General features: G+C 38.4%; 1 protein-coding gene across 3 annotated transcripts in view; it reads right to left on the bottom strand.

Moving 5' to 3' along the window:
* The window catches only part of LOC139938136 (serine/threonine-protein kinase TAO1-like), a 60,254-nt gene extending 36,358 nt beyond the window's left edge, over window positions 1-23,896 (bottom strand). For all 3 annotated transcript variants that reach the window (XM_071933516.1, XM_071933517.1, XM_071933518.1), the window contains exons 1-4: window positions 23,746-23,896; window positions 4,478-4,753; window positions 2,467-2,538; window positions 1,968-2,069 (exon numbers count right to left, since the gene is read on the bottom strand). In XM_071933516.1, coding sequence (XP_071789617.1) covers window positions 1,968-2,069; window positions 2,467-2,538; window positions 4,478-4,609 — 306 coding nt within the window. In that variant the 5' untranslated portion in view covers window positions 4,610-4,753; window positions 23,746-23,896. The remainder of the gene's footprint in view (window positions 1-1,967; window positions 2,070-2,466; window positions 2,539-4,477; window positions 4,754-23,745) is intronic.
* Window positions 23,897-24,631: the final 735 nt, after the last annotated feature.

Genomic DNA, 24,631 nt, shown 5'->3' with positions numbered 1-24,631 from the left:
GAACTTTTATAACCTGCAAACTCTCCATGTACATGAACATATGTACATGTACATGTACATGTACATGTACATGTACATGTACATGTACATGTACATGTACATGTACATGTACATGTATATGTACATGTACATGACATTGTACTATACACTGGTGCATACTGTCAGTTGATGTCATTTGACATTTCAACATGATATAGGTAAAGATCTCCTCTTTCATAAACACAGCACAAGGTAATTATGTGATAACACACTGTGCTGGGAAAAAAAAATCAGTCGCCCAGGTAATAAGTCATGAATAAAATCTTGAATTAAAACAGCAGAAAAGTAATATAAATCCAGACAAATAACTGCTAATAACAAATGCGTATTACATGTCTATGTATGCATATTTACATTATTATAAAATATTTGTGACTTCGAAGTGAAATTTACTACTCGACTAGTCGCACCTTAAATAATTGTGACTACAACACTAGTCGCGACTTATTTTTAAATCTCACAATGCAAAGTTGCAATGTGTGCCCCAAGAAAATATAATAAAATTCAAGCTGAAAGGATTGAAAAATTGTGTCACTGATGTCGGATTGTGTTTTGTAAGTAAATTATGTTGTCGTGAATTGGTTCACCGAACAGGTAATCACAACTACTTTTGTAGTAGTCATGGCAGCACAATTAAAGGAACCGATGCCTTGGATCGGACGAGTTGGTCTATAAAAAGCGTTAGAAACCGTTTGTTATGAAATGCATATGGTTAGAAAGATGTTTTAAAAGTAGAATATAATGATCCACACAAGTATCACTCAAAATTGCACGGTTTTCTTTTTAAGTCGGGACTTATCACGGTCGGCCATTTAAGGGAGTCAAAATTTTGACTCCCATTAATGGCCGACCGTGTTATTGGACGAGGTAAAAAAAAAAAACACGCAATTTCGAAGCATATTTGTGTGGATCATTGTATTCTGCTTTTACAAAATCTTTCTAATCATGTGCATTTTATAACGAACGGTTACAAAACGCTTTTCAAAGACCAACTAGACCGATCCAAGGCAACGTGTTCCTTTAACTGAGTGGTTGAATAACAGTAGTTACGACTCAACTAATGATTTAATAGTCACGACTACGACACTTGTCGCACTAGATGCCCAAGCCTATCCAAAACTAACTCACAGTTATGACAGTACATCCCAGGGTATGTGGTAAAAATTTGCCAACACTAAGGGAAGTGGTGGTTTGAAAACCACAAAGAGGATATAAAACTGCGAGCTTGGAGCGTGCGACCATGGAGGAGGGTAAGCACAGGAAGGAAGGAAAAGGGTGGAGTTACTACTCTCCTGGAATACCCTCCCAGCTGGTGTCATGCCAAAACACACTAAAAGATGTTCCGCCGCTAGATCAAAACATTAAACCATGAACATGGGGGCGTTCCATGCCAATGCTAAACATGCACAGTATGTAAATTTTTTCACCTGGGCCCAAATTCATAGCGCTGCTTAAAGGTAAGCAAATGTTTGTGCTTACTGTAGCAGACAAATTTGCTAGGGTGCAAGCGTAATTCACAGGTTAACAGAAAAATTAGGCGGCCATATTGGGCGTTCACTTTGGATTTGCATTGTGACGTCGTTTATTTTCGTGCAGTAAGCACCACAGGGTTAGCACACCTTTTCGATGGAAATCGGACAGTAAGCACAAAATCAGCAGCTAAGCAGCTCTATAAAATTGGGCCCAGCCCACTCCTCCACGGATTGAGACAACATTTAGGGAGGGGGTAAAAAAAAAGGGGAAATTCTTTTTTTTTTACATGGGAAAAATAAAACGGAATTCCGTTTTAAACTGGAGGAATCACATCTTGTATGTTGAAAAAGGCCCTGTCCTCCTAAATGACCAAGCGAGTTCGAGGAACATGAAGCGTAATGCTAATGCTGGTCTAGTTGTATTGGGCGTCAACAGATTTCAAACCATGTACCTACCCATGCTGTGTGTTCCCTCAAGTAGCACCCCTTGTATTCTATGCAGTTCTTGTACTTCACCTGCCGTAAGAACCGTACCTCCTTCACTATGTCTTGCCATTTCTGCAAAGAAAACATCAGGAAAAAAAATGTCAGAGCATTGTGTGATAATTTTATAGTGTGCTAGTCGAGGTTCCAGGGAACAGGGAAAAATTGTTTTAAAATATGTAATAATGTTTGAGGATGACAACAGAACTTCGAGAAGAGGAATAATAATATTACCAAGGTATAACAAAACAATTGTTGCAAGCTGTGACTGGGATCCATGGGTTTTGTACACCCTTGAGGGAAAATGGCACCCTCGGCTTCGCCTCGTGTGCCATTTTCCCCCTCGGGTGTACAAAACGCCATGGACCCCGTCACAACGTGCAACAATTGTATAATGGGTTAAAAGATGTTTTAACATGTGCCATAGTTGCAAAGTCTACATCCGATTCTTTGACCATTGTTCTTCTTTTACCTCATTGGATGATTTGCCACTGTATGACATCTTCTTGATTGCCACCACCTCTCCTGTCCTTGTGTTGCGTGCCTGCAGAAACAAAAACACAACTTAAGGAATGACTCAAAGCTTTGGAATGTGACGTCACCAAAGGTTTTCGGAACTCAAAATAAAAATTGCACTTGAAGGGTATAAAACAGTGAAATGTCATTTTAAAGACACTGGACACTATTGGTAATTGTCAAAGACTAGTCTTCACAGTTGGTGTTTCTCAACATATGCATAAAATAACAAACCTGTGAAAATTTGAACTCAATCAGTCGTCGAAGTTGCGAGATATTAATGAAAGAAAAAATACCCTTGTCGCACCATATTCACACGAAGTTGTGTGCTTTCAGATGCTTGATTTCGAGACCTCAAGTTCTAAATCTGAGGTCTCAAAATCAAATTCGTGAAAAATTACATCTTTCTCGAAAACTACGTCACTTCAGAGGGAGCTGTTTCTCACAATGTTTTTATATATGTTCTATCATCCTCTCCCCATTACTCGCAATCAAGAAAGGTTTTATGATAATAACTATTTTGAGTAATTACCAATAGTGTCCACTGCCTTTAACGTGAGGTTAGAGACTTGTACCCCCCCCCCCCCCCCCATTTTCATAAGCAGGGTTCTGCCCAGGATTTCTAGAGTGGCGAATTGTTTTTTTCTCTGGTGTGCTCCAGGCAGTTTTCTTTGTGCATGTATATGTACACACTCGTGGGCCCTGCGCATTGAATTGAATGTACATGTAGAGGCCTTTTAATACTGCCATGGAATAAAACATCATGATCCCGGACATTGTTTCATTTTCCCCATTTCAATGTGATGGAATAAAGTATGCAGCGTCTATGAAATTGGTAACAACAGTAAAGCTAGGATCAGCTTTGCTGAAAACCAATCCAAGATAAATGCGGTTAATTTTCGCTGGATTGGTTACACCATGGATCATGATAATTACGGCAAACTTCCATTTTGTTGAAAACCTTTTTAAGGGAATGGGCAAGATATATAAATTCAAAGATTTAAAAAATCTGTGGTGGTCAGGTATAGAGAAAATTCTTCCAGAGGTGGTTTGGGAATGGATAGACTGGGCCCCTGTCTTTATCAGCAAGGATAAAGACAGGTCCCTGTCGCTAAATCCAGTGATTCCATTGAATACATCGATATAATTTTGATAGTGCAGTGACATGAGCTAGCTGCCCAAACACAGTACACTACGCTCAAGTCCGCAATAGAATTTGACTGCGTATCTCTATGTGAAATGACTGAGGTCAAAGGTGAATCTACACGGCGGTTTTGGAGGCAAGTCTCTGGCGTTATTCACAAGCCTTGAAGTGTGACGTCAGATGTTCAGGCTAGGAAATGGGAGACTTCTGAGACCCTGGTGGCAGCAGACATAAATATGTACATGTAACGCACACATGTTCAGTGTTGCGCTTGTACGGGTCTGAGCACGCGCACTACTGGCGACAACTGTTAAAAAGGACCAACCAAAAGTCTCCCATTCTTAGTGCCGGGTAGGTTTTAGGACACTGAACATTCTGGGCAGAACAATACTACGGACTCTTAGCCTCTATCAAATGGAAAATGAGTGAATCACAAAACTTAATCTTGGAGCCCCTCATTAAAGGAACACATTGCCTTGGATCGGTCGAGTTGGTTATTGAAAAGCGTTTGTAACCGTAAAATAAAGTGCACATGGTTAGAAAGATGTTGTACAAGTAGAATACACTGATCCACACAAACATGCCTCGAAATTGCACGGTTTTCTTTTTCCCTCGTCGACTAACACGGTCGGCCATTTATGGGAGTCAAATTTTTGACTCCCATAAATGGCCGACCGTGTTAGTTCGTAAAGTAAAAGGAAAATCACCTTTCCAATCATATGCATTTTATAACAAACGGTTACAAACCCTTTTTATAGACCAACTCGTCCGATCCAATGCTACGTGTTCCTCTAATGTAAATAATCTTAGCTTTGCGACTTACAAAGTAGACCGCCCCAAAACTGCCATGGCCGATCTCCTGAAGGTCAGTAAACAACTTCTCAGGGTCCTCCTCGGAAAAGAATGAAGCGACCTCAGGATCCTTTATGTGCGATACCCTCGTTGGTAACGGCATCCTGCCCGGTTGACGTCCTGTCCGGTTTCTGACAACGGTGGCGCTATGTTGACGCTACACATGGGATATAGGATGGTTGGATTGGCTGCGGCAACCTGGCCGCTTCAGCCCTGATGACACGGAAGATCTCTGACTCTAAACACGCTGTATAGAAAATAAAAAAACCACACATCAAAAATCAAACTCATTTACTGGGACATACCAGAGTAGCGTTTCCCGTTTACATGCCTTAAAGGGAAGGTACACGTTTGGTAATTACTCAAAACAAATTTTAACTTAAAAACTGACTTGGTAACGAGCATTGGAGAGCTGTTGATAGTATAAAACATTGTGGGAAACGTCTCCCTCTGAAGTAACATAGTTTTTGAGAAAGAGGTAATTTCTCACTAAAATAATAAAAGACTTCTAGCTAGAAGTCTTTTATTCTTATCTGAAAGCACACAAATTCGTCCAACAAGGGTGTTTTTACTTTCATCATTTTCTCGCAACTTAAATGACCAATTGAGCCCAAATGTTCACATGCTTGTTATTTTATGGTTATGATGGGATACACCAAGTGAGAAGACTGGTCTTTGACAACTACCAAACATGTACCTTCCCTTTAAAGCCATTGGACCCTTTCGGTAAAGGAAAAAAAAAAAAAGTTCACAGATTTACAAATAATTTACAGGGTTTACAGAAGGTAATGGTGAAAGACTTCTCTTGAAATATTAGTCCATGAAATGCTTTACTTTTTGAGAAAACGGTAAAACAATATAAATTCTCGTTAACGAGAATTACGGATTTGTTATAAACACATGTCATGACATGGCGAAACGCGCGAAAACAGGAGTGGGTTTTCCCGTTATTTTCTCCCGACTCCGATGTCTGATTGAGCCTAAATTTCCACAGGATTGTTATTTTATATATAAGTTGTGATACACGAAGTGTGGGACTTGGACAATACTGTTTACCGAAAGTGTATAATGGCTTTAACACTGGTCTGCTGGCCAAATAATAATATTGAAGTTTTATACATATAGTGCATGTATAGCCTATATGTACCAACAAGATACTCGAGGCGCTTAGTATACATTTATACAGAGATAGGTTATTGAATTGATGAGTTCTGAGACCCAATTATGTAGTCACCTTATAAGGGTTTACAAGGTGCTACGGCCCATAATGCCTATTTTAAAAACACCTTTAATACCAGTTTTAAAAACACTAAAAGTGAACCCTGCAAATGTATGCCTCTTTCACCTTGGTTGCCTTGCAGTTTGAGTAACATCATTTTAAAACATGCACATTACAACGTACATGTACAGTGGCTCGTTCCAACACGTCATTCGATATAACATCACAAACCTCCACAGTGAATTTCAATTGTCAAGTCACAACTACTGTGTACCCTTTCAACCAAGTTTGTTTATACTCCACTTTTCATGTTGTTAACAGCGTAACCACACAATTGGAAGTGCATTGATGGTGTGACAATACATGGAAAGCTTGAAATATGTGGGTTCAACTCCAAGGCACTAATCACAATGCCCGCACAAACCATTGAATAACACCTTCACAGAATGCACTGGATAAAACAGGTTCGCTGGACTTTGTAAAAACACAGTGCTGGTTTCAAAAACAATATGTCTAAAAAAAACGTTTTACATGCAGGCTATGTTTCCTTTATGTTAGAAATACCATTACATAAAAGGCTTGTATACTGTACCATAGGTTTTTTGGAACCATTTGATTGTTTTAAAGGCAGTGGACACTATTGATAATTGCTCAAAATAATTATTAGCATAAAACCTTACTTGGTGACGAGTAATGGGGAGAGGTTGATAGTATAAACCATTGTGAGAAACGGCTCCCTTTGAAATGATGTAGTTTTCGACAAAGAAGTGATTTTCCGCGAATTTGATTTCAAGACCTCATATTTGAGGTCTTGAAATCAAGCATCTGAAAGCACACTTACTTCGTGTGACAAGGAGGTTTTTTTTTCTTCATTACTATCTCGCAACTTTGACGACCAATTGAGCTCAAATTTTCACAGGTTTGTTACTTTATGCATATGTTGAGATACACCAAGTGAGAAGACTGCTCTTTGACAATTACCAATAGTGTCCAGTGTCTGTAATCCCCATGATCCTACATGTACATGTGAATGAAAGTTGTAGAAAGTTGTAGAAAGTCTTTTTTGAGATACCATCGATAATCTGGAGTGATTATGTCCACACAGGAAGAACAATCTGTAATTGAAATACACAATCTGAGAAACGTATCTGAAAGTAAAAGAGAAGGTAAACGTTTGGTTATTACTCCCAAAAAAAATATTGACTTAAAAACTGACTTGGTAAAGGAGCATTGGAGAGCTGTTGATAGTTTAAAACATTGTGGGAAACGGCTCCCTCTGAAGTAACGTAGTTTTTGAGAAAGAGGTAATTTTTCACTAAAATGATTAAAGACTTCTAGCTAGAAGTCTTTTATTCCTATCTGAAAGCACAAAGATTTGTCCAACAAGGGAGGGGTGTTTTTTCTTTCATCGTTTTCTTGCAACTTCGATGACCAATTGAGCCCAAATTTTCACAGGCTTGTTATTTTATAGTTATGATAGGATACACCAAGTGAGAACACTGGTCTTTGACAATTACCAAACATGTACAGTGCCTTTAAAAACGCTTCTCAGATTTAGGGGGATACAAAAAATTACGAACACAACTTTGTACAATACATGAAATTATTTCCGTAATCACACTCCTATGAGGTGAAATGGGTCTCAAAAAGCTTCCGTTATCAAACTGCCGTACTTCTAAACAAGTAAGATTTCATGGCCATAAATCTAAAGATTTCATGGTCATAAATCTTACGAGTGATTACCAAATACATTTATAAAATGTAGACTTTCCCTTTAAAGACAGTGGACACTATTGGTAATTGTCAAAGATTAGTTTTCTCACTTGGTGTATCTCAACATATGCATAAAATAACAAGTCTGTGGAAATTTTTTAGCTCAATTGGTCGTCAAAGTTTCGAGATAATACTGAAAGAAAAAACACCCTTGTCACACGAAGTTGTGTGCTTTCAGATGCTTGATATGAGACCTCAAATTCTAAATCCGAGGACTCAAAAACAATATCGTGGAAAATTACTTCTTTCTCGAAAAATACGTCACTTCAGAGGGAGCCGTTTCTCAGTCTCACAATGTTTTATACCATCAACCTCTCCCCATTACTTGTTACCGAGTAAGGTTTTATTATTTTGAGCAATTACCAATAGTGTCCACTGCCTTTAATAAAAAAGTCTGACACTGTTACCCATTTTAGCATCTAGAGCAAGAAACAACTGTGTCTGGCTTCTTTATTGTGCTACATTAAAACTCCAGGCTTCATGGCCCCTACCTCAGGCCAAACAAGTCAAACAATTACTGTCAGCAGATCCATATTAGGATGTGTTCGTTCCTCTTTTATGTATCTTGAGTATTGTTTGTTTGTGGTGTGCCCTTGTTATGTAAACAGACTGCGGAAATGGGGGTCATAGGATGCAGTCACGTTCATGCAAGGTGTGAATGATGCAGGGTTGTTATAATGCTCATTATTCCTGACATTTTGTAGCATGGGAAAGTACAGAAGTGAGTGTGAGTGCACATGACAGGGTTGTAGCTAGACCAAATTTAGAGGTGGGCAATAAATCAAATTTTGTTGGAAGTCTACCGAGGGCAAGGAGATCAACAAAAATTATTCATGTTTAATTATGGGCTATTATTGCTGAAGTGGGGCAAGGTTTCCAAACTGTTTGTATCATGGGGGCCATGCAATAAGTTGAATGGCCTTTGGATTGTGTTCTTTCTCACTCCTTATCATTAGCCGTGTCTCAGACCAACACAAAGTGGACTATATTTAAAATCCGTGCAGGGCAGCATAATGTATTCTTCTCAGAGTGCTGGGCACACATTGAGAGTCCTGGGCAGGCCCGCCCAGCACCGCCCACCGTGGCTACAACACTGATGAAAATACCAAAGTGCTGTTCACACGCCAGCATTTTTTTCTCGGGTCCCTTGATTAATTTAAGCGTGGTTGTAAAATGTAGTTTGACAAGTTTTTTCAAGAGAACTTGGACAGAAGAAACAATTGTCCTTTCACAGGGGGTACACAGGGACCCAGGCCTGATTCTTCACGGAGGCAACGGAGGCGATTGCCTCCGTTGCCCCTTGCCATTGCCTTGGTGCCCTTGAAATGCTCCAGTAGAAATTCACAAATTCCTCATAGGGTGCCCTTTACCAAAGAGAAAATGCCTTGGTGCCCTTGCCCCTTCAAAAATGAGGCATACAGGCCTGGGGATCCTTGCTAAATTGCTCTCGTGTGAAAGGGGCTTTAGGTGTGAACGATGCAGGGTCATTTAGGCCTACATATTTAACACTCATTGTTCAATAGCACGGAGAAGTACAGTGCGAGTGCACATGACATACATGTACAATGTACATGTACCAAGCCATACAATTGACAGCTCTCCATGAAAGCATGCAGGTAGATTGTAATGTTCAAAGGGTATAATAAATTGGTGTTTTATGTTGCATTGTACTGCATGACCCCAAATACAATGAACAGCATACGTGGATGTTTTTACTGCAAGTATGGAGTATGGGGACAATCAGTCACAGAACGTGGACAGTCTACTGCGCCGTGGCAAACCCATTTTGAAACATGGCCAGTACATTGTCTGTGTATTAGAGCAACCTCAAACTCTCAGTACCAATCATGGAAGTGACTTCAATTCTTCAAAAGTGGCCTTGTCACTACCGATATAAACTTCCGAACTTACAATATCAAAAATATGGAAAATTTTAGGGTGTATTGGAAGCACATGAAGACAAGTTTTGGGTCAACTGCTATTGTGTATGAACAGCAAGAATGACTAAGTAATGTGAGGGACCCTGGCAACTACATGTACATGATGTACAAGGGGGCTTCTGTTGCCCCTGGTCTTTGTGTTGGTGCCCCTTCAAAAAAAATCAAAGTATTCCTTTACATGTACATGTAGGCTTTAAAGATTTGAAATAATAAACCATAAGGGAAACTGATGTCAAATGATTTGGGTGATCCCCCAGGCTGCCGCTTCCCAGGTTGTATTGTAAACTTGGGTGTGCACCCTTGGGTGTACACGGCAGTTAATGGTTGTATGACTTCTGACTGGCACCTCAATCAAAGTTACATTGACAAAACAGGGAGACCCCCAACATAAGGCTAGTATACACAGGTAGCTTAGAGTTACTCTATTTTAATTTTGTGCCTTCCACCGTCCACCAAGATTCACCCACTTTCAGATTTAATCCGGAGGTCTTTGGTTCAAATCACTGGTAATCAATTTGTCTTTCAAAATCCTTTAATGATTTCCCAACACATTCAGGAAATTAGTTAGTGTTTTTTCCCAAAATGAAATTGGTTAGGGCCATTTTTCAAATTTTCACCAGATATTGTAAAACAATCCAGAGAGTCAAGTCATCAAAATGTCATGCAGGTCACATTAAAACATTTCTGATGATGGGTCAATTTTAATGAGGTCATAGTTTTAACACAGTCAATCAATGTGCACTCAGTGCTGTAAACAAAGAAAAGTCACCAGCAGGGCAGAGACACAAAAATAACCTCTTATTTATTACAATTGTACATTAATAGGGCCGGGCAAACCCTGTGTGTTTAAATGCATGATACATTACTCAATGCTAAAATATCTCGACATGTTATGTTCCCAGACAGGAAATAAATTTACCTCTTACCTTATCAAACACTGTACACTGTACCTTCTACATACAGTGTACATGTACGTACATGTAGCCTACATGTTAAAGATGCTACGTCAGATTTTTGTCCCCAAACATTAAACAACAGATTTTTTGAGTGAATGGTATTTCAAAGAGTATCACCCGCTCTAAAAAACTTTTACTTTTACTGGTCAGGAACAATGACAACAATTTAAAACATTTCTTATAAAACACATATGTATAAGAATTGGTCACGTGATATAGTGTCGGGATCCCGACAAAAACTAATTTTGAGCACTTTATTTCACTGCTACTAATAATTGGCTGACTTTTTCGAGCAATGACTCAAATGAAAGCTTGTAACTTTCTCGACCCCCATCAAAATACCTGTTGAATTTTAAATCAAAATTTTTGGGTCAAATCGGCGAAAAATCTGACATAGCATCTTTAAAAGAAGACGGTACAATAAAGATTGACATTTACAATTACGTACAGTACAAAATAAAACTGCAGGATAATGTATCTTGACAATGCCATTTTCTTAGGTACATTACAATCAATTGTACGTACATTGTAGCCACCAATCGCTGTCGTTTTAAATGTCAAGCTCCCTGTCCTATACAACGTAAATGCATACACAGTAGACTGAATTCTCAATTGACCAGTATGTCAGGCCTATGGCAGCACTGTATGCTTCGTTTTTGAAAGGGCAAGGGCACCAAGGCATTTTCTCCTTGGTAAAGGGCACCCAAATGAGGAAATTGTACATTTCTACTGGAGCATTTCAAGGGCACCAAGGCAATGACCCGGGTGAGGGGGCATGGAGGCAATCGCTTTCATTGCCTCTGTGAAGTATCAGGCCTGAAATAAACTTGGGTAAACTTGTTTTTTTCTCACTCCCTCTCTCTAATAAAACCACATTCCTTTCAAGGGAACTGTTTCTTAAAATGTTAAACATTGTCAAAAGTGAACAGTGTTTCTTAAAGGAACACGTTGCCTTGGATCGGACGAGTTGGTCTATTAAAAGCGTTTGAAACCGTTTGTTATGAAATGTATATATGTTAGAAAGATGTTTTAAAAGTAGAATATAATGATCCACACAAGTATCACTCGAAACTGCACGGTTTTCCTTTTACGTCGCGAACTATCACGGTCGGCCATTTAGGCCGACCGTGTTAGTCGACAGGGTAAAACGAAAACCACGCAATTTTGAGGCATATTTGTGTAGATCATTGTATTCTACTTTTACAATATCTTTCTAACCATAAACATTTTACAACGGTTACAGAACGATTTTCAAAGACCAACTCGACCGATCCAAGGCAACGTGTTCCTTTAACAAGTAAAGTGTTAGCCATTAATTTTGGGAATAAACCGAGGCATACCCTCCACCCTTCAAAGCCACATGAGCAATCGAAAATGACAATCTATTCAAACAATGAATCGACTGATACATGTATCATCAAAAAACCATTTGCTTTAAAATCCAAAACCAAGGTTAGTAACCTACATGTATCAGTCTGTGTGTATTTAAAAAAAATAAAGCTTTTAAGAGATAAACTTATTTACCAATATGATTTATTATTTATAAATATCAAGGTTTGTGATACGTAATGTACAATGACAAACACTTGGTACACTACACAATGTAGACCATGATACTTGTGGTATGGTACATGATAGTCAAAGAGCAGTATCCTCACTTGGTGTAATGGACAGCAAAAATATTGAGTCTGTGAACATTTGGGCTCAATTGGTCATCAAGCAGCTGCAAGAAAATAATGCAAGAAAAACACCCTTGTTGCCTAGAATTATGTGCTTTCACCTGAGAAAGCCTCATGCCTAAAGCCTTTCTCATATTCTAATTGTGGGGTGAAATTAACCTCTTTCTCTAAAAAAAAACTAATTCAAAGGGGGGTGTTTCTAACATAACAATGTTTTATAAAATCAACAGCTCTCCAATGCTCTTTACAGAGTATGTTTTTAAGGTCATTAGTTTGTGGTGTAATTACCAAACGTACATAGTACACTCTGCCTTTAACACCAAGGTCCTTGATTGCAATATTGTTATTGTCTAGTGTCACACCATAAATGTTTATAATGTATTGTACATGAGCATAGTTAATTTTTATAACATTTATTAAGCAAATACTTGAAGAGCAACTCAGTGTCCAGAGTGAGTCACACTGGTTACTTGTACACATGAAGCAACGTCAATCTGGTTCGCTAAATGATGTCTAAGAATGATTCTCAATATAATTCAGTCTCCTGACTATGACTAGAGCAAGCTAGTCACAACGTTCTGACCAATTCAAGAACTGACTCCGCGGCAGTACAGTTAATTATGATCCTATATAAGCTAAAGTAGTAGTCCCAGCCTATTTCTATACCATCCACCCAGGTAATAGTTAATAAGCAGGACAGTTCTTTTCAGAACTGAGAAGTCTCCCGAACACCCGAACAATCTACTCTGCGGTATAAAGCAAGACAGTTCTCTAAGAACAAACTCAACCTGGCAAGTAGATACCCACATGGTGTTACCGCAAACCAAATTGATACCTCACCATGCAATGCCTCAAATCCTATACAATATAATACAGTTTATAATTCATCACCAAAAGTAAATTTCAATTTTCATGTACATATGTACGCCTACCTGTAATGTTACAAAAAGTCACTCAGAAAAACACATCGTGACATTGTACTTCTGATCAGCCATCAAATTGCACTATTCCATAGTGTATGTACATGTACCTCCATGCCTGAAAAACTGTAGTAGTGCGACTTTAGGCAAATCCTTCTTGAAAATTGTTTGATACTCTGTATAGATAATGCACCCTGTACACTGTAACACCAACAGGTAAATGTGGGTACACACACTGTACAGTGTGCACGCCTACATGTACAATGTACACTGTGGAGTGTGTCATGAATGCCATTGCCATCTGACCCCGCACCAAGGTGAGAAAACCTTCATTTATTGAAATTATCAATCATACCTGTACATTAAACACCAACAGGTAAATGTGGGTAAACACACTGTCAGTGTGCGCGCCTACATGTACAATGTGGAGTGTGTCATGAATGCCATTGCCATCTGACCCCGCACCAAGGTGAGAAAACCTTCATTTATTGAAATTATCAATCATACCTGTACATTAAACATCTAAATGACCTCCTTGCAATACAAGTACTAAAGGTAAAGTAGGACAAAACACTGGGTACCTTTGTTTTTTGGAACCATTTGTTTGTTTTAACCCCATAGGCCTACGGCTACAATACACGTAAACAAAACATTTCATTTCAAAAGGTGGTACATGTACACATGTACAGCATTTATGAAGTACAGTATCGCCAAAAATCTGAAGAAAAAATAATCAATCCGTAATTAGAATACACAAGAAATGCTTCATGCAGATGTTTCTCAGATTGATGTTTTTGAATCCCTCCCTAAAACCACATTCTTTTTCCTTTGACAGGAATAGACCGATCCATTAAGCTCCGCCCCATTGCGTATTGACCAATCACAACGCAACGAAGGTCCGACAAAGAATAGACCGATCCATTAAGCTCTGCCCCATTGCGTATTGACCAATCACAACGCAACGAAGGTCCGACAAAGAAGATCCGACAAATAAGGTCCGACATGCGTGCGCGTATGCTTGGCGGGCGCGGCAGAGTTGTGCAGAAAACCATTGGAGAGCCCCACGTGTTCTTGCTCACACATGCGTCGTGGGCGGAGCCTACTGGATCGGTCTTTTGTTTCTCGAGCTGTTGAATTATCAACAGCTGCAGTCTTCTGCCCAATACGTTTTATGATCATTAATACATCTGGAGCAATTACCAAGGTATACCCTCCCTTTAACCTGCAGTGTACAGTATGTCAATTGACTTTGTACTATTAGTCATTATAACGGCATTTCAGGGTTACGTTGACCACCATAGAGAAAGTTCAAAGTTCTTTCCAGGGCAAAAAACAAACTCACAGAAGATAAATTTACATAGGGTGGCGTGTTAGACTTGCTGCGATTTTGTTTATTTATTTTTAATGCATTTCTTACACTTGGATGACCTTAATCTGACTGCATTAAAGGCAGTGGACACTATTGGTAATTACTCAAAATATTTATTAGCATAAAACCTTACTTGGTAACGAGTAATGGGGAGAGGTTGGTAGTATAAAACATTGTGAGAAACGGCTCCATCTGAAGTGCCATAGTTTTCACGAAAGAAGTACTTTTCCATGATTTTGATTTCAAGACCTCAGATTTAGAACTTGAGGTCTCGAAATCAACCATCTAAACGCACACAACTTCCTGTGACAAGGGTGTTTTTTCTTTCATTATTATCTCACAAGTTCGATGACCGATTGAGCTCAAATTTTCACAGGTTTGTTATTTTATGCATATGTTGAGATACACCAACTGTGAAGGCTAGTCTTTGACAATTACCAATAGTGTCCACTGCCTTTAACCTATTTTGAATCAAAGACCTACATGTACCGACATGAGCGACAAAGAAATTGTGATATACATGTATAGGGTCAGGCCTGATACTTCAGGGAGGCAACAGACGCAATTGCCTCCATGCCCCCTAACGCCCTTGAAATGTTCATGAAGAAACTCACAATTTCCTCATAGGGTGCCCTTAACCCAGGAGAAAATGCCTTGGTGCCCTTGCCCTTTCAAAAACAAAGCATATGGCCTACAGGCTTATAGGGGGGTAAAGCTAAAAACAAGTCATTTACGTAGATCTTGACGTTGAACACAGAGCCAATTCTGTAAGTGTAATTTTTCTCAATCAAAATAACAAAATATACATATTATTACATGTACATGTAGTGAGGGTCTGTGTTAATTTCATCACAAGGTTGCACATGACTGTGATAAGTTTTCTTGTTTTTCATGATCATCAATGACATAAACTGTCAAGGCCAAGCACTATTACATGTATGTACAAAATCACATATTAACAGTTACTAAACTAAAAATAAAGAAAAACTTAGTTATACGTTATTCATCATTTTCCAACAGGAATGGCCATTGGCCAACAAGATAATTAATTTGATCAAAACAGGAAGCCGAATTGAAAAACAATGGAGCCATTCATATCGAAACACAACAATAGGCCAGCGCGCTGACGCATCCACAATGACACACACTAACTGTTTGTGGCAATGTGACATGCAGGCAGCACTCAACATATTTTATTTATTACAATCATTGCATTAAATTTGCGGTTTTCCAAGAAACTGGCTAACCAGCACTTTATAATAATGCAAGTCATTCACTGCACTGCAACCATAGAGATGTACAGCCACTCTGTGCTGCAGCTACATATATGTATGGCAGCTCTACTGCAATCAAACTCGAACACATGGTTTCAGCATAGGTTTCAGAGATATGCATTTGTACACTGTATGCACATATTTATGTGATGAGTAATACTGAATGAAACACAGATGGCTTTGCTGTGCAGTGAATCTTGGGTCTTCTGAACAGTCAAAACAACTGGGTGTTTTGTGGTTAGTGTTGGGGGCCAGTAGCTGTGGACTGAGCAAGTCATGCTTGGCCACAATCACATGGGGCGCTGTCATTCAACAGTCTAGCTACGGTCTGATGGCAATACACTGTACAGTTAGTTTGGTCTACCCAAATCGCACCATTGGTTTCTAAATAAATGCAAAAACCAGACACACATAGTACAAGGATAAGTGTTCGTGTTAATTTTTCGACCTGAACATTTTTAATTTTAATCTGAAATTAATTACATCGTGTCACAGCCACCTTCAACCCAGTAGGGCTGTTTTGATCAGGATACAGTGGAACAGGCACAAGCCTGTCTTGATCAGGACAACACAGCCCCTTTAAGTTCATTGTACATTGGTATAGTCACAAGCCTGTCTTGATCAGGACAACACAGCCCCTTTAAGTTCATTGTACATTGGTATAGTCACAAGCCTGTCTTGATCAGGACAACACAGCCCCTTTAAGTTCATTGTACATTGGTATAGTCACAAGCCTGTCTTGATCAGGACAACACAGCCCCTTTAAGTTCATTGTACAGTGGTACAGTCACAAGCCTGCTTTGATCAGGACAACACAGCCCCTTTAAGTTCATTGTGCAGTGGTACAGCCACAAGCCTGTCTTGATCAGGACAACACAGCCCCTTTAAGTTCATTGTGCAGTGGTACAGCCACAAGCCTGTCTTGATCAGGACAACACAGCCCCTTTAAGTTCATTGTACAGTGGTACAGGCACAAGCCTGTCTTGATCAGGACAACACAGCCCCTTTAAGTTCATTGTACAGTGGTACAGCCACAAGCCTGTCTTGATCAGGACAACACAGCCCCTTTAAGTTCACTGTACAGTGGTACAGCCACAAGCCTGCTTTGATCAGGACAACACATCCCCTTAAAGTTCATTGTACAGTGGTACAGCCACAAGCCTGCTTTGATCAGGACAACACAGCCCCTTTAAGTTCATTGTACAGTGGTACAGCCACAAGCCTGCTTTGATCAGGACAATACAGCCCCTTTAAGGTCATTGTACAGTGGTAACTGTTTGAACTTGCCAATTAAAAAACAAAGAAGGGTAAAAAAATGTTAACTGAATAAAGAGTACAATCCTTACATTTTGTTAGGGTACAAATTTAAACATTCCATTCTGTAACTATTTTTCATTAAAAAAATATATTGTTTTTCTTTTACACGCTGAAATATTTGTATCATGCACTTAACAATTGCCAATGTATGTATACGTACATGTACACACAATACTGTGCTTGTAGATCTACAATGTACTGCACTTCAGAAAAAAAATTGGGTTATTGATTTAGCCTTGAAACACTGTAGCGTACTTGACAAAATTCTAACCACAATTTTTCACACTTGGTGATGTTTTAAGGGTCAGCAGAGTCTGATATTTCAACACTAATGCAATGTAATATGAAGGCCCTAAATGTGTATTGAATAGTGTGTATGGACGGCATCATGTAAATGTACGTGTAAGCCTATCAAATCAAATGTCATCAATTTCTATCAGATGTTACCCCAGATCCCCATTGGATGTCTGTATCTTTTAAGGAAGGGGAATTGTCAAAGATCCAGTATCCACATAAAATAACAAGCCTGTGAAAATTTGGTCTCAAATTTGGTCATCGAAGTTGAGAGAAAACAGTGAAAGAAAAACACCTTTGTTGCATAGAATTGTTGCATAGAATTGTGTGCTTTCAGTTGCTTGAGACGGAAGCCTTTCTCAGATTCAAATTTTGGGGTGAAAAGTTACCTCTTTCTCTAAAACGACATTCAGTGGGGGTCGTTACAAACAATGTTCTATAAAATCAACAGTAAGCTCTTTTCAACAGCTCTTCAGTGCTCTTTGCAAAAGTAAGTTTTCATGGTGATTCATTTTTATATTAATTACCAACAATTACATACATAGTCTACGCTGATTACTCTCGCCATATTCTTCCTGTGTGGACTAAACCACTCAAGAATTTTTGCCTCAAAGTTGCTACTGCATTTTGAAATGAAATGAAATGAAATGAAATGAAATTTTCCTATGTTAGTTTTATTGTATGTAATAATGCTCTACATTTATATCAGGATTAAAGGCAGTGGACACTATTGGTAATTACTCAAAATAATTATTAGCATAAAACCTTTCTTGATTACAAGTAATGGGGAGAGGGTGATAGTATACATGTAAGACATCGTGAGAAACAGCTCCCTCTGAAGTGACGTAGTTTTCGAGAAAGAAGTAATTTTCCACAAATTTGATTTTGAGACCTCAAGTTTAGAATTTGAGGTCTCGAAATCAAGCATCAGAAAGCACACAACTTCGTGTGACAAGGGTGTTTTTTCTTTCATTATCTTGCAACCTCGACGACCGATTGAGCTCAAATTTTCACAGATTTGTTATTTTATGCATATGTTGTGATATACCAACTGTGGAGACTAGTCTTTCACTATTACCAATAATGTCCACTGCCTTTAAAACAATTGAATGAACGCTCCAAAAACAAATCCCACAAAAAAAACACCCTGGGATCAGTCGCTGTATTCTCTTCAAATATCTGAGCTATCAAAATGTTGAACTATGAAGAGAACCCACACACGTTTCTCAGACAAGAACCTAACCTCATCATCTTGCAGTCAGACTGATAAATTATAGCAGTACCAGTAAATGGTCTGGGATCAGATGGTTATATAGCATAAATAGCATTGCTGAGATTCCAGCCAGCCACACTTGCCATGCCTCTTTGATGCACGGCCAAATTCTTGACTGGATTTCCCACGCTTTTCCATCGACGACCTCTGCTCTACCTAATTATGTTAAATATAAACACTAGCGCCTCTTTGTTTCAATAGTTATTTTTGAGAGATTTTTCTGTCGGTATGCAAATTTAATAATGTAATGGTTTACAAGGGAATGACAAGAAACAATTTCTTCCAAAGACGTTCACATGTTCTTAAGTACACAAAATGGTATTTAAAACACATCTTATTCAAAAATAGTGCTTTTAAAATGAAGAAACAAGTTTGTTAACTGATTTGGCAAGATGTTAATAATGGCAAAATTTTAATATGGCCTATGCTTTAGAAAACTGTATTAATATGAGCTTGCATTTAAGAGATTTCCCTGTACCTCCAATTGAAAAAGCTATTCAGCATGCTTTAGCCAAACTTCAAAATTGTTGGTTCGGAATGCCCCATACTTCTGAAAGAAAAATTCTGGGTAGAACCTAATAGAACAAGACATGGGTACATACAATGTTTACATGTACATGCACTGATTAATGAACGTGTGCGAACCAAAGTCAAAAGACACCATCATTCATTGTTCTGTCCTCAAATATGTCAAATTTATGTATCAGCACTCCATCTGACCATGTGGTGAAAAAGCCCCAAGATAGAATGTTTTCTTTGTTTATTATGAGAGGAATTTACAATAATATAGAACCCACTGCACACTGGTGTTAAACCTGGGTTCCCTGCCTGCAATGACACTATCATGACTGCAGTTTCTCGTAACATAAACTTGGAGGCCAGACTATTTTGCCCTTTCAGCCTCGGTTTGGCTCCATCAACATTAAAATGGAAAACAAAGATGGCTACCAAGTGGCTACAACATGACACAATGGGATAGTACAATATCAGGCCTGATACTTCACGGAGGCAACAAAGGCGATTGCCTCCGTGTCCCCCGGTCATTGCCTTGGTGCCCTAGAAATGCTCCAGTACAAATTTGCAATTTCATCATAGGGTGCCCTTTACCCTTTCTTTAAGAAGAAAATGCCTTGGTGCCCTTGCTCTTTCAAAAACGAAGCATACAGCCCTGCAATATGTTGGTAGGATTTGAACCCAAAACCTTGTGATTGCAAGTCCCGCAGTCTTCAACAAATTAAGCATCTAAATTAGAATTTTAATGTACACATGTACAATGCCAGTGGACATAATTTGCTCTACACTTTTAGCATGTGTACCTTGCCTAAAGTAACCAATATGAGTTGGAAAAAAAATACACACAGTATACTTTATATGTTTTGTAGATCATACTGTAAAGCAATTAGGAACGTTTGGCCTACAATACAATAAACATTATTGTTTGAAGAGCATGTGCAGTCATACAATGAATAGCAGGAATTGTGTTACGTGTCTAAAAGAATAAATTAACTTGCCCCAAGCCAATTATTTGGACAATGGATTAGTCATGGTGTCTGGGCTAGCACTATGGATTGAACAAATGATACATGTACAATGTCTTTGTCTAAATGAACAGCGACAGTGGTAACCCAACAGCCAGTCAAACCAGGTATTGTTGGTCATTCACTGCTGAGAATTTGATAATAAGCAAACACACACACACACAAAAAGATTATTTAAAAAATCAGTATTTATGACTTTGACATTGTTTTTTTAACTTTTGTGAATCTCATCTTTTTAAAATGGTTGTTTAACTTTTTAACTTTTTGTCAGCTTTCTGTATCTAGATTCCTTAAATTATTTTACTGTGTAATACTTTTGATTTGTATAAATTTTGTCTGGTCCAGACTTTTATTGTTGTTCTTTTCCAGCGCCTTGAGGCGGACTCTTTCTGCTAGTGCTTTTGCGCTTTATAAATTTTTCTTTATTATTATTATTATTATTATTATTAAATGTGATAGATATTTAAACAAAAATAGATTTTTGTTTCTGCCACATTGTGGCATTCCCTCCCTTTAGAACTCAGGGAAATTAACACACTTGGTAAATTCAAAACATCTCTTTACAAAATCTGATTCATTATTAAAGAGGTTCACCATTTTGTTTCTCTCTCCTGTGAAATCGGGCAGGGGATTAGATCATTAGACTCTTCACTGTCTCTACTTGTTTTTCATTTTATTGACTGTAGGTTTTCTGTGCATTTTACATTTTTATTGATGGAATTTGATTATTGGCATTCAAAAAAAAAAAATCTCTTTTTTTTCTTTACTTGTTTTGAATAGTAAAATGTTAAACTTATGAAGGGGTCCCAAAGGCCAAGACTACAGGAAACATAAGCCATGGCCTCAGACACGATTGTGTAAAATCCAGGCCAGAACATTTTTGTACTTAAATGATGCTACACATTTTCTGATGACTGCACAGTTTTTCCCTGGAATATGTACTGCAGATGCAAGGCAAATTGTGAGCACTGCCAACAAAATGAATAACGCACACAATACTTGGTGCTTATTCATCATTCACCACTTCATGTCAGTATTCTAAGAACTTGCCGGTATTATTTTTTGAACATTTTGGAGTAATAACTTCTCTTTGAAAATATTGTTGACACAATGAAACCCTGACTCGACTAAGGAAATACAACAAATGTTCCCATAACAAGCACAGGGATATTGTCTACTCTAGTGAAAAAAAAAATGAGTAGTCAGCCACCCTGGTTCACAGAACCTCGGCTGTAAGCCACGACCGATAATCTGCTATGGTATGCTAAAAAACGCAGAACGCTGGGACTTGCCTCCCATTGAGCAAAATACAAAGATAAACAATGGTGGCAGCTTGTCCATTCTTGTACGACACATTTGTACATTATCAGGAAAATGGTCTGTAACCAAAAGATAGAGGGCGGTTTCAAAGTTCTTCAGGCCATTAAAACCCGTCTGACGTATGTAGACCAGTAGTCCAGAGAAATTTTGTGAAGTGAATACAAAACGTTGTCATGCAAGATGGAGTGGTGGTTCCTAACACAAAGGTTTTTCATTGAACTAACACTTTTTTTATAAGACAGTCCAGTAATTTATTTTTAATAAAAAAACACTTTTTGCACTCCTGGTCAATGTAGTCCTTGCAGGACTTGCCATCAGAAGGTTGTTGGTTCGAATCCTACCAAGCTAACCACTGGTTTCGCAATGACTACATTTAAAGAAAGCACAATTTCTTGGTTTAAAAGTGCAATTCGTAATCATTAGATTAGATTAGAATTATTTATTCAGCCAACATTCAAAAGTTCAAAATCAAAAACATTAGAAATTGTAGTGCACCTCGAGCTCTCTAGGTTTTACAATCATAAAATTACATGAAGAAGATAAAAATATTATATATAAATAGATGTTAGATATTAGAGGTTGGCTGTTGCCTGTTGCCAGTTTTGTGTTTATATCCCTATATGGGAGTTTGCCGAGTTCCCTTGGCAGGAAGATCAGCTAAACAAACAAACAAACAAACAAACAAACAAACAAACTCCTCAGAACCCAACTTCTTACGTTAGTTTACAAAGTGAAACTAAAATACGTTTTATAATCCGACTGATCATGATGTTGAATTTGAAAACATATACTTTCATGGGTGTGTTCCATCTTGCTAAATAAATACATTTTCTTTTTGCAGTGGGCGAGTGAGAGTGACTGCTATAAAAAGGTCTGGAAAACAAACTCTGGTGTTTCTGATCAGCACTGAGTGTGGGTTCAAATCCCCAGCCGTGACACTTGTGTCCTTAAAACCATTGCTTCGTCCTTCAAAAAGGGGGTAAAGCCAATGGTCCCATGTGTTGTGTAACGCATGTAAAAGAACCCAGTGCACTTTCGAAAAGAGAAGGGGTTCGCCCTGATGTGTTCCTGGCTGTGGCTGCTGTATGCACCGTAGCACCTTGTAAACCCTTATAAGGTGCTAAATAATTGGGTCTCAGAATTCATCACAGCAATAACCTATCTTTCTAAAAGTTTGTATACACTCAGCGCCTTGAGTACCTTGTTTGGTACGTGCATTATATAAGACTTCAATATTATATTTAGAAAGTATGATGAAGGGATGACATTGCCACATTTTGTTGACCCCTGCAGGTATAGATTTCAAGGAGCTTTTTGGAACAGTATCCTCAGCACTAGAGAAGTTGTTCACCAATGAGCATATTTTGTTATCTGAAGAAAACGAATAACAGAGCTACCTTTTTTCATCAAAATGTCTGAATTTATAAAAAGGTCTGATATTTCTCAACCCCCTGTTTTGACCAAAAAATTCAATAAATTGTACCACAATTTAAGATCATGTTTTTGGTTAAATAATAGAATCTACTTCATAAGTTCAATGCATGCCTGTCTTTCTCCAACACTTTTTCCACTATTGACGGATTCAAAGGGGTAGTCAGAATTCCATTGCATTTGATCATAATTCTGTTACATTGTATATGCAAAGTTTCCACAAGGAAAGGTATCACAGCATGCAATAACCAACGGAACATCACACCTCCAACCTGTTCAAACAGGGGCTCGCAAAATTGTATTTGTACACCATGCATTCTTTCTACATGTAAATTCTATACACCAATACTTAGTGGCTGTCAGATTAGGCAGCTTTTCAACTTCTTAATAAACTGAAGGTAATTATTGAAGTTTATTTCACTTTGTCAGTTTATTCTGATTCTAATTTACGGACAACAATAAAAATCTGTAACATTTCAATCATTCAATTAAATTAATAACAAACAATAACAAACAAGAAAAAACATGATCCGGATCGAGTCTGTACTCTGTCTGAATTAAAATTAAATTATCACAAACAAAATTCAATCACAAATGTTAACAACAAATCACTTAACAAAGCATACCCAATTAGAAAACTAATTTGTTGTAATTGATATTAATTCGCACACGAGACAATTTTGGGAGTAGGCCCCTAAATCTGGCATCGTTAATTACAATCCAGTACCCACCACACACACAATATTACAGTATGCATTGCAAATGCAAGCACGATGTACCGTACACATAACACAGCGTAAAAACGCATACACAGCCGTGTGTGTAGTTCCAATGCATTGGAAATGAACAGTCGGCCATTTACGGAAGTGCCAAACAAACGTGACAAAATCATGAAAATATACCTTTAAGTAGCCTCTAACTTAAACGTATACTTACACAGATGATTGAGAAATGTACTGGCGTCCTTCGTAAATATCCTGCTTGAATACAAGTCATAAATTCCTCGGGTTTTTAACTCCATAAACTCCTCCCTGGTTCGTTCACAAAATGGCGGACGAAAGCGCATGCGCATTAATTGGCCTGTGCGCGCTGCCACCGGGATTTTTTTCACAAAAGGTCCATTTGACAGAGGGCGCTAGATAGTCACTATCGAACCCAAACTGTTGCTCCTGGGGGCGGGGCAGGTTTTTTTTAGTTTTAAGGGTTGGTGGGATCAACGCACTTTCAACATCCCTTTTACCAAGAAACGTATTTGAAGCTGATAGCTCTACACATACGTGTTTATGTTAGTAAAAAAAGCCATGCTACAAAATTAACGGGAAAAAAATCTGTTATAATTCTTGCCCATGTGTTTCTTGCTCTGTGTCTTTAGGCAGCACTTTTGGAAACCTTGCCTCCTGTGTATAGTACCCTACATGTTTTTCACAAGTGAAGGAAATAGACCACTCGATCATAATACATTGAAAGACCCAGTCGCATAACTAAGTGGGTAACATATCTTGGCCCTAGTTAATGTCTGTGCCCCCCCCCCCCCACCTTGTTTTGAAATTCAGCCTTTTAAATAAGTACCGTTGTAAAATGTGGCATAACGAGAGCTGAAAGGGGCTTAGAGAAACGCAAATGTCATCTTGGCCAGAGGTTTCGCACTGAAAAAATGGTGCACCCCCTTGTGTCCCCCTTTAATTTTACCCTATCCGGCAATAGAAAGACCCTCAATCTGCCATAAACTCAAAGGGATAATTGTTTAAGAAATACATTACCAGTTTCAAAAGTAGAAGGGCCAGGGAAAAAACACAAGGTCGCATAAACTCAGTATGTAAAA

The sequence above is a fragment of the Asterias amurensis genome, chromosome 6 (assembly GCF_032118995.1).
Source record: "Asterias amurensis chromosome 6, ASM3211899v1".
Taxonomy (NCBI): Eukaryota; Metazoa; Echinodermata; class Asteroidea; order Forcipulatida; family Asteriidae; genus Asterias; species Asterias amurensis.
This window is presented reverse-complemented; position numbering and strand designations above follow the sequence as displayed.